The sequence below is a fragment of the Terrapene carolina genome, unplaced genomic scaffold (genome assembly GCF_002925995.2).
Source record: "Terrapene carolina triunguis isolate 2854851 unplaced genomic scaffold, T_m_triunguis-2.0 Scaffold96, whole genome shotgun sequence".
NCBI lineage: Eukaryota > Metazoa > Chordata > Testudines > Emydidae > Terrapene > Terrapene triunguis.
Window position 1 is genome coordinate 34,636,382 of NW_020664447.1, and position 17,257 is coordinate 34,653,638.

At 43.7% G+C, this 17,257-nt stretch overlaps 1 protein-coding gene across 3 annotated transcripts in view; it reads left to right on the forward strand.

Annotated features, from left to right (window-relative positions):
• RAD51B (RAD51 paralog B) overlaps positions 1–16,861 on the forward strand; it is a 626,874-nt gene extending 610,013 nt beyond the window's left edge. For all 3 annotated transcript variants that reach the window (XM_026651549.1, XM_026651551.2, XM_026651550.1), the window contains one exon: positions 16,364–16,861. In XM_026651549.1, the coding sequence (XP_026507334.1) occupies positions 16,364–16,500 (137 nt within the window). In that variant the 3' untranslated portion in view covers positions 16,501–16,861. The remainder of the gene's footprint in view (positions 1–16,363) is intronic.
• Positions 16,862–17,257: the final 396 nt, after the last annotated feature.

Consider the following 17,257-nt stretch of genomic DNA (forward strand, 5'->3'; position numbering starts at 1 on the left):
GTCGATTTAAGATACGCAAATTCAGCTACGCGAATAGCGTAGCTGAATTTGACGTACCGCAGCCGACTTACCCCGCTGTAAGGACGGTGGCAAAATCGACCTCCGCGGCTTCCCGTCGACGGCTCTTACTCCCACCTTCGCTGGTGGAGTAAAAGCGTCGATTCGGGGATCAATTGTCGCGTCCCAACGGGACGCGATAAATCGATCCCCGAGAGGTCGATTTCTACCCGCCGATTCAGGCGGGTAGTGTAGACCTAGCCTAGGATATCACAAAGAAATCCCAATCAGTCACAACAGCAGACTATTTAGAGATGTGTTAGAATCAAAAAGTGACTGTAAAACCAGTCCCATGGTAGTGCACATACAGTATCTGTTCTGTGTGGGTGTGATTTAGGATTCAACAGTCTCTGATTGCCATCTGCTTGTGTCTTCACAGTCAGATTTGTTTAGTTTAGAGACAAAAAACAAACTCTGTCAGCCCTTCAGAGCCAATATAATTTCTTCAAGACCGACCCAATCTACCTTGAATTCCCCCCCCCAGCTACTTAGTCACTTCCTGTCTTTGAATTTCACCATAAAGCCTCCTTTCCATGTTAGCCCCTGATTGACATTAAATTCTAGTCAGTTTCCTTCCCCCAACTTTCATTACTGCCACCTCCCACTCTTCCCTCACCGTAAGGCTCACCCCTGCTCACCTTTGCCTCACCCTAGCCTCATGGGTGCATAAACTGTTGGCTGTAAATCCATGTTAATCTTCTTTCTTTTATTCTAGTGCAGGGATCGGCAACCTTTGGCACGTGGCCCGCCAGGGTAAGCACCCTGGCGGGCTAGGCCGGTTTGTTTATCTGCCACGTCCGCAGGTTCGGCCAATTGCAGCTCCCACGGCCCGCGGTTCACCGCTCTAGGCCAATGGGGGCTGCGGGAAGCCGCGGCCAGCACATCCCTCGGCCTGCACTGCTTCCCGCAGGTAAACAAACCGGCCCGGCCCGCCAGGGTGTTTACCCTGGCGGGCCGCGTGCCAAAGGTTGCCGATCCCTGTTCTAGTGTATCTCCATACCTTATTGGGTCCTGCCTAGGAGAGTCACTCTCCCCAAGACACCACCTTATGCTCTCTGTTCCCCCTCTCATTGAGAGAAGCATGGCATAATACAGAGGCACAAAAGTTACCATATAGAAACTTACTGTACAGATGTGATGAATATCAGATTTGAATTCAGTCTGTACATATATACCATGTACAACCCTCCAAAATAGAACTGACACAAACACCAAGTACTTGCAATGGCCACCGCTGCATGGTGGCAGCCATTTTAAATGAGTTGTCTCCTGACACCAGATCTGACTCTCTCCTTGTTTCTTCCCACTACCTTTCCCAGCACAACACAACCCTTATAGTCAATCTCTCATAGTGCAGCATATGTACTTTGTAGTACAAGTAGGCTACAGAGATGCTATGGTGATGGGCACCAATATGAAAAGTAGATAAATCTTCTCACTCATGCCCTTACTGCAGAATGACATGGCTTGGAAATAGTCATACCCACTTCCCTCTTGTGACCCATGAGGATTCCGACTCAAAGGCCTTGACTCTGTGCCACCTGGTGATTCCCACCTATTTCAGTGTGAGTTCCAGAAGACCAGATCCACAGCTTTATAGTCCATTTGCACCACCATACCAAACCCAAGAAGCAGACCCTACATTCGTTGAATACCATTCGGAAGAGTATTTTATATTTAGCAAATCTGAAATGAGTGGATTTGTCCCATTCTTGCTGAACTGTATAGTCTCTATGAGCAATTTTTTTTTTTTATGTAGCCAGTTGCCACCATCTCTTTCTCCTTCTACCTGGCTTCCCACTTTCCTGCTTTGTGCCTACCTGCCTCTCTGTCACTCTGTTTAGACATTTGGATTTCTGCATTCTCTTGTTGTTTTCAGTTATAGGAACAGGTTATAATGCAAATAAAACACGAAGACTTCCTATCAAGCACAGGGGGCTGGGAACCAACTGTATTGGGAGGTACAAGACATTCTCATTAAGAATCTCCTTTAACTTATCTCAGCCCAGATTACAGTTCTGCAATGCAATCACTGCCACTCTATACCAGTCCCACCTCTGCACGTAAGATGAAAACAGCCACTTGAGCTCCTTCTAGCATGCTTTTGAGTGGGCCTGATGCTAGGCACAGAGTAGAGATAAGCAATGCATTGAAGTTATATCACTGAGACGGAGGGGTCAAGAAATGGATAGAAACAAACCATCCCTCTGGCACTGCCTTTTTCCTGAAATGGGGGGTAGATCAAGGAGCTCAGATTCAAGTGTGTGGCTGGAGTCAGTAGCCTCTCAGCTGATGACAGATTAGACTCAGGGCCTAGTGAAAATATAGTGATTAGCTCTGAGCGGCATCATGTGTTTGTCTCCAGTGCTAGAGGAATTACTGCTGCAGGCTGTGATTTTCCCCAGCAAACTGTAATTATGTCAGGGACCCTCGTTCCTGTAATTTTTCTTGACAACCAAAGTGTAAAAGAATAAGAGAGAGAGGAGGTAGGTAAGGGTGGTGGGAAGCAAGAAATGGACAGGAAGCAGGGGAGACACATTTTGTCTTATTTCAGTTCAATTAGCAAAAACTCAATTAACCTCTCTTTGTTCCCCAGAATCAGACTGTTCCTATACAATTTTTCACAACAGTCATTGTCAAGTTTTGAGTCCCCAAAAGTGCCATACAGTCAAGCTAAATCTGATGGGCTGAGTCTTCTGGGTCTTCCCATGTTCTAGCATTGGTTAAATGAATGTAGTGCCTATGAAAGGTGCCAGTCAGACCCCCCTGAAGGAGGGGCTGCATTGAAAGGTGCCAGATTGACATTGCTGGAGACCAAACTTCTCTGTTTATCCACAACGCAGGAACGGGTACAGCATGGGTATAAGTGCCGAGTGGTGCTTTGTGCTATGGACTGCTGCCCACTGGAGACTGAGCAGGCTGAGCTAGATTTGAACCCTGATCCCAGAAGCCTTTTCTATACTATGATTTAAGGGGTTGATGTTAGAAGGGATTAGGTTGCACATACTAACTAACATGTTTGAAAAGACTAGTGTAGACAAAGCATTGTCACCTTTAACACACAGTAAGGACTGATCTACACTTAAAAGTTTTCCCAGTGTAGCAATCAGAGCAGTGGTTTTCAACCAGGGGTATGTGTACCCCTAGGGGTACTCAGAGGTCTTCCAAGGGGTACATCAACTCATTTAGATATGTAGCCTATTGTAAAACTAGGCAAATAAAAAGCACTAGTGAAGTCAGTACAAACTAAAATTCCATAGACAATTATTTGTTTATACTGCTCTGTATACTATACGCTGAAATTTAAGTACAATATTTATATTCCAATTGATTTATTTTATAATTATATGGTAAAAATTAGAAAGTAAGCTATTTTTCAGTAATGGTGCGCTGTGACACTTGTATTTTTATGTCTGATTTTGTAAGTTGTTAAGTGAGGTGAAACTTGGGGGTACACAAGACAAATCAGACTCTTGAAAGGGGTACAGTCGTCTGGAAAGGTTGAGAGTCACTGGATTAGAGGGTTTGATATTTTTGTGACATTTCTGTACCGGCAAATGGCCTAGTGTCAATGCAGTTATACCAGCAAAAAAGGGCTTTTGCTAGGAACTCTTATTTCATTTGGGAATCTGGTATAAGCTGTACTAGCAAAAGGACATTTTTGCTGGAATAAACTGCATTTATACTAGAAGGGTTTGCTGGTATACCAGCAAACATTTTAAGGGACAAGGCCTAAATTGCTAAAGTTAAAGCCTAGACTCCCCCTAGGTTTTATTTTGACCAGTTTAGCATATGTTAAAGGCAAGGGTCCTTTGTCTACACTTGACTTTTAGAATCTGTTAGCACATGTTAGCAAAACACATTCTAACATTGGACCTTTTAATCCTAGCTGAGACAAGGTCAGAATTGTTACTGTCGAGACATGTCGCCCCTCTACATCAGCCAACAGACCTGGCTAGCATTGGAGGGAAATGTGTACTGCAGTCCCTGGAGAAGTGCAGCAGCAGGCATGCTATCCCCCTGGTGCCTGAGAGCTCCAGGAGACATTGTGTTGACTATTGGATCCCCTTCAAGCTCCTGAGCCAAGACTCACACTGAATTCTAAGCCTGGTCTATTTCCCCGGAGTGCTGCAGTTATGCTGACCTAGCCCTGGGCGTAAACACAGCTAGATGGATGGAAGAATACTTCAATCAGCCTAGCTACTGTCGTTCGCAGAGGTGGTGTTCCTACAGCAATGGAAAAACCCCTTCAGTCACACTAGTCTGCATCTCTGCTGCAGGGTTACAGTGGCATAGTTACAGCACCACAGCTATACCACTATAGCACCCTTAGTGTAGACATGGCTTTACAGACACACAGCTCCTTTCACCTGACAACAGATGCCAGCAACTTGCTTGGCTGGAATTAGCACAAAGGATGCTGTGAGTAAGAGGAGGGAATGGAAGGGGTTGAAAGAATTCTTATATACTTCTTCATTTCCTTTCCCAACTGTTGTGTGATGTTGCTGTGAGTTATTGAACAGCTGCTGTGTTCTACCCCAGAGGAAACTGCATTTCAGTAGTGAGTGAGCCTGACTGCTAAAGTAAGTGCTGTGGAATGAAAGGGGCTACAGAAATGGTTCTCTCTAATTCGTTATTATGTTAAATACATTTGGGACCACAGCACCTGAGGCCCTATCCAGAGATGCCATTCTGGCTCCTCACATCTGCAGTCTCTGACACTCACTGGGCGTTTCTGACTTATCACTTGTGCAGTACGTGGATCTCTCTTTTCTTTCCCCTTCCAGGTAGCTCCTTGCAGTACTCCCAGTGGCTGGTTCTGAAATTCTGAGGAGGCCAGATTACTCAGGCAAAAGGTGTTTGCAGCCTTCAAAACTTTATGACTTCGGGGCTCCTGGAGATAAGGGTAGTGGATGGAAGAGGAGTGGGTGTATTGCAACTGCCCAAGGGCTGAGAGGGAGAGCATTCTTTTGCATCCATTCAGACACTCAGCTATTTCCTGCTTTGCTCCTGCAGTCAGCATGCTCCACCTGCTCTTACTTAACCATTTCCTGTTTACTGTTTTCAGAAACCCTGTGGTGCAGTTGCTAGGCTAATGTGTCACTGGATCAGTCTATATATACAACCCTTTTCAGACAGGCCTTCACTCAGAATTTTTTCACTCTAGTATTATCTGTATGTGAGTCTTCCAGGGAGATCCAGCAAGTGTGTGTGTGTGTACTCACACACATCTGCATGTAATTGCTACTCAGGGCGAAATTCATCCTTAATGTAATTCCACTGAAGTTGACAGAGTTACATTAGGGAAGAATTTGCTCCTTAGCTTCTGTCACTTTCTGTCTCTGTCTCTTTTTTTCTTGTGGTGCTTTCTGTTTGTTTCTATGGACTTGACCCAAAAGATGAGCAGTACACTGGAGGCAAATTCCCCTTTCTTTAGAAAAGAAGCTATTGAGATGTTTTGAACAGAGTCACCCTGTTGCTGTCTAAATAGCTTTAAAACTGTCCTGTCCCAAGAATGAGGGATTTGTCTGCATGGTTTTCCCCAATTCCAAAATATTTTCTAACTTTGAAGGCAGTGAGGGGGATTTCTTCCGATTTCCCACCCCCTCCTGCTTCTCTTGCATGTAAGGTAAGAGGCAAGGAGCACGGAAGAAAATTATCCATGCAATAGGTCTGTTTACATTGTTGAAGTGTAGATGGTTCCTAAGACAATATTTCTCATGAAAATTAATTTTAAAGGAACACAGGCTCAAAATCAGTTTTTCTTGTCCATGTTACCAGTAACTCCTTTATGATTACACTGTACTAAGCTTTTCAAAATCCCTTTTTCTCTTCACCCTTTGTGCTGTTTTTCTTCCTCCCTCTCCTCCCCCCCCCCCCCACGTTTTTGCATTTCAGTCTGCTTGGGCAGTGAAAATAGATTATTCATTTTCACTCTGTGACTCTCAAGCACTAGCACAGCGCTGGAATGTTTGGGTTGTGGTGAACCCTTTAGGGGAATGTTTATTTGTGAAAAACCAAACAAAACCAACCTGTTCCCACTGCCATTCTGTTTAAAAAAAAAAAAAAAAGTAATGGAAACATTTCAGTTGGAATTAGGGTTGTTTTAAAAAGAATCTGGGGCCAGCTTTGACCTGACAGTATCCCAAAGGTATGTGCTGTATGCCAGTGTTATACTGATGTGTGTATATATATAGAGAGAATTGCAATCATCTTCTAAGAATGCTGCAGATTTAGGTCCCATCTACAAATCCCTAGTGTAGAGACACTGTGCCAGTGTAAAGCATGGCACTTACCATTGTGGCTTGCTGCTAACTTAGCCGAGCAAGTCATACCTGCCTAAACCTGGTTTTGTATGAGGGCAGCACATCTACATTAGGGATTCACACTCATGTAACTGCATCAATGTAGTTATACCAGTGTGTATTTTTAAAAATTTTCCTAGTATAGATGGAGCCTTGTTGTGATTGTAACATGGATTTTCACTATTAGGTGTTATAGATGCAAACAGGACATCCCAAACAGCTATTAGCTGCAGGAATAACATAACTACAGTTACGTCAGGGTTTTCTGAAGTGCCCATCAACTCATCTCTGAGGAGCTTCTGATGCTTCTCTTTAATCAGGGAGGCAAACGGTTATTTTCTACACATCAGTGCTTTTGGACTGGATCACATATATGAAATAGTTACTTTGGTTACTCTTACTGTTAGGGTACCTGTCATCAACAGCACTAGCCCAGAATGAGTCACACCCACTCATGCCATGATTTGCTTAAGCCAGCAAATCTCTACTTTCCCCCACTTTTTACAGGGTACAGTCCTGTTAAATTCATAATCTTATTGCACCATACAATTCTTCCTACAGCAGGCCCTTGCCCTCTAAGCAGTCTGTGAATCCAAGAGCTCAGCTGCTTCAAGACATTTTGGTTCATTGCCTGTCTTCATTTACCAGGTGTGTTCTTTTGCCACTTTAGTTTCCTGTTGCATATCAAATTTGGGTCCCTAGAAATTTCTTCTTACTAGAAATAAGTAGATGTAATTAAGAGAAAATGTAGGCAGAATAGTGAGAAAATGTAATGGATGATGAGGTCAATTGTACTGTAGAATACTCTTTTCTTTAAATCTAAGATGAGCAAAGCCCGGGAAAATATACTGTAAGGAATGATACTGCACGGGCCCCTGATGCAGGGAAAGAGACTAGTTGCGATCTTATAGGTATTTTCTGTCTTAACTTACATGATTCTTGGTAACATGTTCATTTCTCTATTGGCGATTCATTCGTAAGGGCATTTCTGTGCAGGGTGGAGGGGAGGTTCAGTGTCCAGAGAACATTAACCCTTATTTTAGCAGGTACAGGGTAAAGTGTGTTCCCTTGTACTCCACTGTAACTGTAAGCCTTGCCAAGCCCTTACATTCTTTTCTGAGTATGTAAAAGATAAGATAAAACATGAACACTAAGAGCTCATCCTGCCCCAAGGGTCTCTATCTATCTCTCTTCCCTTTACCCTCCCCACCCCACAACTTGGAATTGGTGGCACAGACCCAATACTTGACATGTTTGGGCCTTTTCTTCCTTATTGCTGCTAACCATGCAAATGAAAGTAGTGAGGGCTGGGAGCCTTTCAGAGATGGTTTGAAGTCCTGTATAGATGCAGAAAGAGAAGCGAGTAAGGGTATGTCTACACAGCTGACGTTAAAGCGCTGCTGCGGCAGCACTTTAACGTGGCTGTGTAGTCACGGCTCCAGCACTGAGAGAGAGCTCTTCCAGCACTGTAATAAAACCACCCCCACAAGGGGAATCGCTGCCAGCACTGGGAGCGCGGCTCCCAGCACTGGAGCACTATCTACACTGCCACTTTACAGCACTGAAACTTGCATCGCTCGGGCGGGGGGGGGGGTGTTTTTTCACACCTCTGAGCGAAGAAAGTTTCAGCACTATAAGTGGTAATGTAGACAAGGCCTAAGACAGAGCCGTAGCACACAAGCACCATCCTAATCAGCTCATAATCATTTTTAGACATCAACAAACACTAGAGGCAAAGAAGAGATGAAGAAAAAGGGTCTAATCCTAAAGTGCTTTTTTATGTTGCTATTCCCCTCGTTCTGCCCCCACACAGTGACCCAAAACACTGACAATAAACAATGGCAAGACCCAAAGTTTGGATTTCAGTGCAGGTTCAAAGGATAGGGTGGCCTCAGGAGCATTGTCAACAGGCCTAAGATTCCCCCGAACTACTCCCAATTCCCACCTTGGCAAATCTGACCTAAAGCATATAAAGTTTCATTATCAGTTCTCTGTCTTATGATGCTGTTTACATCATGATCTTTCATTAGGGTCCCAATAAAATCATGGTATGTTTCTAGGCAAACCACTAGCTTTAGATTATAGAAATTAGGGATGGAAAAGACTTAGGCCTGGTCTACACTAACACCCCAATTCGATCTAAGGTACGCAACTTCAGCTACGTGAATAACGTAGCTGAAGTCGACATACCTTAGTTCGAATTTACCGCGGTTCAGACGCGGTCCACACACGGCAGGCAGGCTCCCCCATCGACTCCGCGGTACTCCTCTCGCTGAGGTGGAGTACCGCAGTCGACGGCGAGCACTTCCTGGTTCGAATTATCGCGTCCAGACCAGACGCGATAAATCGAACCCAGAAGTTCGATTGCCAGCCGTCGAACTACCGCGGTAGTGTAGACAAGCCCTTAGAAATCACTCAGGGCTTGTCTTCACGTACCCCAAGAGGTGGTAGCTAGGTTGACAGGAGAAGCTCTCCCATCAGCTTAGTGCCATCTATATGGGCGGGGGGGGGGGGGGGAGGGAAGAGGGGAGTAGGTATGACTATGTCACTCAGGGGTGTGGATTTTTCACACCCCTGAGTGACATAGTTATACCAATATAGGTCTATAGTGTAGACCTGGCCTAGGTCCATCCCCCTGCAAGATCACAATATCGCCCCCCTGGTAGAGGCATTACAGGTATCCAGTTGATTAGAACAGAGAGTAGAGCTACTCTTAGCCAAAAGACCAAGAGCTCTCTTAGAATCATAGAAATTAAAGATGAATAAAATCTACTAGGCCATCCAGTGCCCTCCTCCTTCCCAGGGCTAGCTCAAGATTGTTCCTTACACTGTAATTGCTAGTGCTTTGAACAGTTTAGTTTTAAATGTTTCAAACAACAGGAGTCTCAACTGGGAGACTATTCAACAGTCTAACAACTCATTTCACCATCAGGAGGTTTTCCTGAGAGCCAGCCTTTTCTTAATTTAACCCCCCCTGCTACTCCTAGTTGAAGGTGACCCACCAAGGATTTAATTTTATTTTTGTAATTATCTGTGTGCCCTTTCTTTTGAACAATTTTTTTTAACAATTGAAGAAGGCCTGGGAGGTTGCTTTTGGTCTTTCTTTGTTTTTTACCTTAGAAATACTAGGAATAATAATGCATAGTGCTTCTCATCAGTATCAAAGCACTTATCAAAGGAGGGCAGTATCATTATCCCCATTTTATAGATGGGGAAACTGAGGCACGGAGTGGTCACATGACTGGCCTAAGGTCACCCAGCAGGCCAGTAGGACAGCCAGAAATTGAACACAGAGCTTCTGAGTCCCAGGCCAATGCCCTATCCACTAGGCTATACTGCCTTCCTTGTCAGGGTTAATTTCCCTTGGCTTTTTTTGGAGAACCTGTAGGGAGCCCTCACTGAAGTTTATTCAGACCTTTCATATCTTCACTGAAAGGGCAGTGTGTTGGCTATTTAATAAAGATATCCTGTCTGCCACGTGCTTGTTATGCATTGGCGTTAAACAGGCATGAATAAAGGCAAAAAAAAAAAGAGTTTTAAACAGACTGAGTCAGTTCCTCCAGCCTCCTGATCATTTTCTGAATTTCCTCCAGTTTGCCTGCATCTTCTTGGTAGTGAGTTGTCCAGAACTGAACACAGTATATCAGCTGTAGTCTTACCCATGCAGTGCGGAGACTTCCCTACCAATCAGTGGTATGATGCTTCCCTTGCTTGCTTCATTTACATTTAAATGCAATTTTCGGTAATGGTGCCTTGTTTCTTACAATCTGTGTGGCTGTTGGAATTACTTATGTTCCATTGGGGACTTTAACACTAAAGCTTAATGTTGTCCAGTCTACCAGTTTAATAGACACCGATTGCAGGATTTCATCTAGTTTAGATTACAAATGAAAGTGGCTTTGTTTTCATCCAAGCCTGCATTTGTGAATGTCCATTGTCACTTCAGCTCATGAGACAGCTCATGGTGTCCGACACCATCAGGTGGTCCAGAGACATTTATACGGAACACATCACAGGACACCGTCAATACCACATTGAGTAACCGAGACCGCCGACCAGGGAAATAATCCACTTCCTTCCCTGATGGACCAAGGGACGCACCCCACCCATGTACTTATCCGCTACACCGATACTGACTTGGACTCCTTATTCATTCCATGGGTGGCGTACCTGAGCCCACCTATCCACTGACACTTTAAAAACCCTTGCACCCCAATCTGGGTCTATGCAGGTTATGCGATATGTATGTATTTTCTCGTCCTTGCAAACGATACCTGTAACCCCCCATAACCCAAGCCTGACCCCAGATGTACAGTACCTTGCCTCTTAACTCGTGTATATTTCATTTTAAACATTAACTTTAATTAAAAATGTTAATTTGTTCAGAAGAAGTCCCAGGGCTGGAACCAGAAAGACACTGCAGGTCATGCTTGAGGTGTGGTGACAGAACTGTGTGGGGATCTGGAATGCTAAGAACAGGTGGTGTGCAGGTCAGGGTTGAAATGCTTTGGCAAAGTTGTATTTGGGGGCTGGCATGTACATATTTTCCTGTCTGCCAAGCTCTTCTGCAGTATCCCAGCACATCCCATCCTCGGTCCCACTCCCTCCAGCTGCCAAACCCTCCTCATTTCCAGGTGTTATCCACCTGGAATGGGATGATGTTCTGAAAGCTGCAAGATTGTTGTAGGTCACTGAGCAATCATCATCATTGCTTTCTGAGAATTTGAGAAATACCAGCAGGGCTGTGCTTGCTCTTTTGCCTCCTAGCCATGCTAATAGAGGAAGTTGAGAAGCAGCAATAGATTACATAAAGTAGGGAAATTCCCGAAGACCTCACCCAGACAATCTTAAACTAAAGTTGCTTTGCATACACAATAGATAACCCTGCAATTGCCTGTAGCTCCAAGAGGGGGGTTACATAGTCATACCCTTGTCCTGTAATCACTCAGTCCGGTTAAACCAGCTGAACCATGGAGACAAAGTAAAAATCCCTGAAACAGATTCTACCTTTTCCAGGTCACAGCTATATGGATCTCCGAACGATTACACATGGCATCAGTCTCTCCCACACCAGGATATACACTTTGATAATTATATTCCCATAGAAATAACAGCTCCCTATCTCTACTGTCAATTGCTGTGAAAGCCAGCGTTGCTTCTAAAAGTGTGCCACACTTTGAAAACGTGTGATTATGGAATAGTAGTACTCACTCCACAGTTAAAGTTGCAACTGAATTTCCCTTAGAAAACCAGTTTGGCAGAGAGTGGATGCTTATGGAAGTCACAAAGAAGTCATAGCAGCTTCAAAATGGTAGGTTAAGTCTGGGGCTAAGGCAGAATTTTTCTGCAACATTTGAAATGAATTATACATGACATTCTGAAGTATGTCACTCTAAAAGTAGTGAGTGTTGTTAAACATGGTTCCAAAACTCTTCTAATTTTTTTGCCCCTTTGTAGCAAACCACCAGAGAGATGGAGACAGAAAAACCTTCCTTTACTGGACTATCCTAGTTGAGATATAATACCCAGGACCAAGATGAAGTTGATTTGTGTAAAATTACAAGTTAATGTTTTCTTTAATGGCATTGCTGAGGAATGTTGGTACAAGTTCATTAAGAAAAATAGTACTTCTCTAGCCCCTTTCTTGCAGAGACAGACATCAGTGTGTTACCAGTTACTAGGGAAGTTTATCAATGGAAAAATTAACTTTTTCCAGCAAAAATCTTGTTATTTTATTGGGTTTCAATGCTGTAACTTGTAAATGGGCCAAGAACATGAAGTAGAATGGCTTAGAGTAGCAGTTGTTAAGGAGTTGTTAGCAGCTGTCTTTGGGGAAAGGGAGGCCACAATCCTGTAAGACTTCTGTTCCCTTCCACAGCTTGCTGTTACAGTAAATTTCAGTGTTGTTGGAGCCATGTTGGTCCCAGGGTTTTAGAGAGAAAAGGTGGGTGAGGTAATATCTTTCATTGGACCAACGTCTGTTTGTGAGAGAGACGAGCTTTTGCACTTGCACAGAACTCTTCTTCAGGTCTGGAAAATATACTCAGTACGTCACAGCTAAATTTCTGGCCTTCAAACAACCCAACTTTGCCAAGCTCATCAGCAGAAGCAAGCTCCCCACAGACCAGGACACGCCAACTCAAAGCGGCACCAGACCCTGCCAGAACAACAGATGCAAAACACATTTCAAGATCCATGGGTCGTACACATGCCTATCACATGTGGTGAGCCTCATCCAGTGCATCAAATGCCCTCAATAACAACTAGGTGGGTGAAACCAGGAAATCACTACACTCTCATATGAACTCACACAGAAAAATGATAAAAGTCAGTAACATCATATTATCCATGGGCAAACACTTTTCAAAAAGTGGTCACTCCATGTCTGATCTCTCGGTCCTCATCCTCAAAGGAACCCTGCACAACACCTTCAAAAGACTGAGCCTGGGAGCTTAAATTCATAACTTTGCTGGACTCTAAAAATCATGGATTTAATACAGATACTGGATTTATGACTTATTACAACAATCTTTAACCCACTACCCCCCCCCTTTTGGTACTATGTCTGCATATGGGTGAACTGGCCACTTTACCTTGTATGGTCTCTTACAATATGTGTTAACCACTTATGCTAAATAATCCGTTCCATATTGTATTTAGCTGTGACACTGAGGTCTGTCTACACTACAAAATTATGTCGGCCTAAGTTACGACAATGTACAGCTGCCACAGTAATTAAATCGCTTTTACGTGTCCACATTACGCTCCTTGTGTCCTCATTAGGAGCATGTGCACCGATTTAATTGTCAGCATGGGGCATTGTGGGATGGCTTCTGAAAGCCAGTAACAGTCAATGTAAGCAATGCAGTGTCTATACTGGCACTGCATCAACTTAACTACATTGACCTACCTAAGTGCTACACCTCTCGCAGAGGTGGAGTTAAGTCGGTGTAGTGGGCGAGTTACATCAGCAGGAGCAACATTTTAGTGTAGATGCTTACAGAATTAGATTGATGTAAGCTGCCTTGCGTCAACATAACTCTGTAGTGTAGACCAGGGCTGAGTACCTTTACCAGACCTGAAGAAGAGATCGGTGCAAGCTCAAAAGCTTGTCTCTTTCACCAGCAGAAGTTGATCCAATACAATATATTACATCACCCACCTTCTCTCTCTAAATTTGCTGAGTCATTTGCAACCAGTCCTTTTTAAAGCTAGAAATGGTCCATAAACCACTGCACTGATTCCTGAGGCACATCCCATGAAGCCGTGCAAAGGACTCTGCGCATTTGCAGAGGACTCATTACAAGTGTCTTAGGCTGGGTCGCCACTAAAATATTTTGCCGGTATAGTGATGTTGGTCAGAGGTGTAATTTTTTTATGACATTTCTATACTGGCAACAGCCCTAGTGTAGACTACTCAGTTATACTGACAAAAAAGTGCTTTTGTGGTAGAGCTTATACCGATCTACTGGCAAAACCACTTATTTGCTGGTGTAAACTGCATCTACACTAGAAGGGTTTGCTGTGGATAGTTATACCAGCAAACCTTTTCTAGTGTAGACTGAGTCTTAGTATGGGTATCACACAGCATCAGGCAGACTGAGAGAGGAGAAAGACAGCATTAGACGGGAGAGAGAGGTGGAGAGTCTCTTCACTTGAAAACTCCAAATAAACTATAAGAAAGGACTTCTTTCCTACCTGGCACATTGTCCCTTCTGAACACCTCTGCTAATGCTGGTATTATCATGGCCCCTTTCAGTCCATCAACTTGCCTTTTACCTACCTCCTTTCACTCAGCTTTATTGACTTTCTTCAAAGCTTTGATAGCGAACAATAGTGATTGGCCCATGCAGGTGTTGACTGCTCTGCAGGGTCCTTGAGGGAACTGTACTTTTCTATCCTACAATGGAGCTTGTCTAAATGATCAGAAGTACATATTTGCTTAGGACTATGGCAACTTGCAGTGCAATTACTGGCAGCAAACAGGTCTTTTCAGTCTAATTCCTCTGTCAAACAGGAGGACGTGCTCTGACTGGTGATTCATTATTACCTGGGATATTTTGGTTCTGATAATTGCTGGGTGCTCTTTCAGTTCATTATCTCACTTCTACATCTGCCTACAGCATAGATCAAGATGATCTTAAAGAGTACTCTCATTATGGTTATCTCTTCCCAACAGACAACAGTGCATCTGCTACATGCTGTAGTTAATCATAATAATATAACATCTCTACATTTATATAGCACGTTTACTCTCCAAGCACTTCACACACTATATACGTCTAGCACCGCTGAAATGGAATTGAGTCCGAGGTGGGGGGCAGCAGCCAGGCAGAACACTGAGGGGAGTGGAAGTTTTAGCCAAGTACATGAGGCAAAGTCCTAATTGGCCACAAAGATTCCTGTGTGGAAATCTAGTTTTCCAAGACCCCAATTAAGAGCAGAAGCAGCAAACTGTAGCTCCCTAGGGGAGAAAGGAGGTGAGCTCTGCAGAGATTCAACCACCCTGTGAATAAGGGCAGAGTGTTCTCCAGAGAGGAAAGAGTACCCCATACTGTTTGACAGAGACCGTTCAGATAGGCTATGAATCAGCACTGTCTTGCTGGGAAGGCAGTCGCAGATAGCTCTCAGCCCAGTGGATTTTGAAGGGGGCATAGGATGGAAAGCAGACAGCCTTCATTGCCTATATAAATTCACCTCCACTGTTTAAAATCTAATCATTAGTCTTCAAAGTAAAGTCTAATGTAAAACTTTGGATCTGGATACCAGTGCAGAGGGATATCCTAGGATGACAAAAGCAGAGTCCATTTTGCTTACTGATGTATTTAGTGCCTAGATGCTATGGTGACCAGCACGTATATAGATTGATCTGATAGACAAGCCATGAGATGTTCTGGCTATTGACATGATCTGGACAAAGGATTCTGGGACACTGATATGCTTTATCACTGGAGAGAGAGAGGGAGTGGGAGGAATCCCCCTAGCTGACTCCAGGTGGGTGAGGCAGCATTAGGGATAGTGATTCAGTGGGGAGTATGTTCTGTGAGAAGTTAGATATTTCATTGCATTTCAGTAGATGAGATAGAGATACTTATGGAAATTACATTTAGACAAGTCCATCAATCCATTTATTAACGTGCCCACTGTTCCTGTTTCAAGAGGGATGAAACACTGAAAGTATTGGTGAGCAACAATACTTGGTCTGTATTGTTTGATTACAGCAGTTTGATTACAAGTTGGAAAATAATTTGCGAGCCCTGGAGGTCCCATCTAACCCTTGTACATTTTTTTGAAAGCACTTTTACCTTTAGACTATAACCTGTAATATGGAAATAGGGACGTAACCCACTCCACTCATTTACCCAATCAGCAGAAGGTCTCTGCAAGGACAGCCTAAATGTGGATCTTGACTGATACACGTAGGGCCAGTTCCTCAGTACGTGCGAATTGGCATAGCTTCATTGACTTCAATGAAGATATGCCAGTTTACACCAGTTTAGGAGCTGGTCTTTAGTGTGATCTAGTGAAGAATGATTGAAGGGATTGGTTCAGGCTAAGATTTGGTTTATAGGGGCAGTTTGAGCCTGTCACCTTGATGCCCAGTGTGGGAGTTTGCCTCTGTGAGGAGCTTCATAAACTCTGAAAAAGCCAATCAGACAAACAAGAAAAAGCAGCTAGACCTACAGTACTTTTGCATGTGCTGTTCCAAGCCAAACAATCCGGTGACTGCAAGGCCCCAGGACAGCCAATCAGGCTGCTGGAGACATGATCATTATTCACTGATTAAAAGTTAAAAATCAAATAAGTAAATTAAGCTTCAGCCAGTCAGAAACTGGCTTATACTGGAAAGTCTAATGTGCTTTGCTTTCATGGGTAAACCAGATTTCTGACTGGCTGAAGCACACAATATGTCTTGTCTCTGCACTAGGTGAAATGCTACCATTCGGTCATGATCCAAGTGCATACAGTGATTCATTGGCCTTCTTCATTGTGTGTTTCAGATGGAAAGGACCACCCAGATGCCAGCTGGGAAGGCTCCAGTCCTGTACTGCAGGCCATAAGAGTGAGGACCAATATCTTGAAAGATGGCTTCCCCAGTTCCACTGCTGAGACCCTCAAGCTAGCACAACCCATATGAAGAAGAACGTGTCTCAGCTGGAGAGAAGCATGACACAGATATTTTGCCAAATGTGATTTCTTTAAATTCCTATGAAGCAGTTTGTGGAATTGCTTCTTCTTTTACCTCTGAACAGGGTGACTTTGAATGTGGTTCTTGTTCTTTGTACATGAGTAGCCATATTATATTTAGTGATATAAAAATTCTGTGTTAGTTCTGGTTAATTTAGGTGACATGCTGAAGAAAGATGCCGGATTGGTGCTCTAAAATAGGTACAGCTCAGGCTGTGGCAGCACATGCATCCCCATCTTACCACGGCCCTGCCAATGGGCTTCCTGACCTGGAAGACCCACTTCCAAGAGTGAGAGGAGAATTCAGTTAGTCCTAAAATGTCAGTTCAAAATCTCCAGGGAAATGTTGAACCCACCAGTTGGCTTGACTAAAGTACAGCAGTTCAGTGGTTCTTGCGTCTATGATGTACTTTAGAATAATCTTAGCCTGTTGTGTATCACAGTGAAATCTAATCGTAGGCTTATGGCAATTCAGGGTTGAGGGAGAAAATGTAGCAATGATTGCAATCTCATCCTTCTCGTGGCTGAATTCTAGAAGATTAGTGTGTATGTCCACTGTTCAGCTTTTTCCATCTTCAAAACATTCACTAATCCTCACACCACCACTGCAAGGAAGGAAAGTAATTGTTACCCATTTTACAGGTGGAAAAACAGAATCAGAAAACGTGACCTGTTCAAGATCACACCTGGTCTACACCTAAAATTTA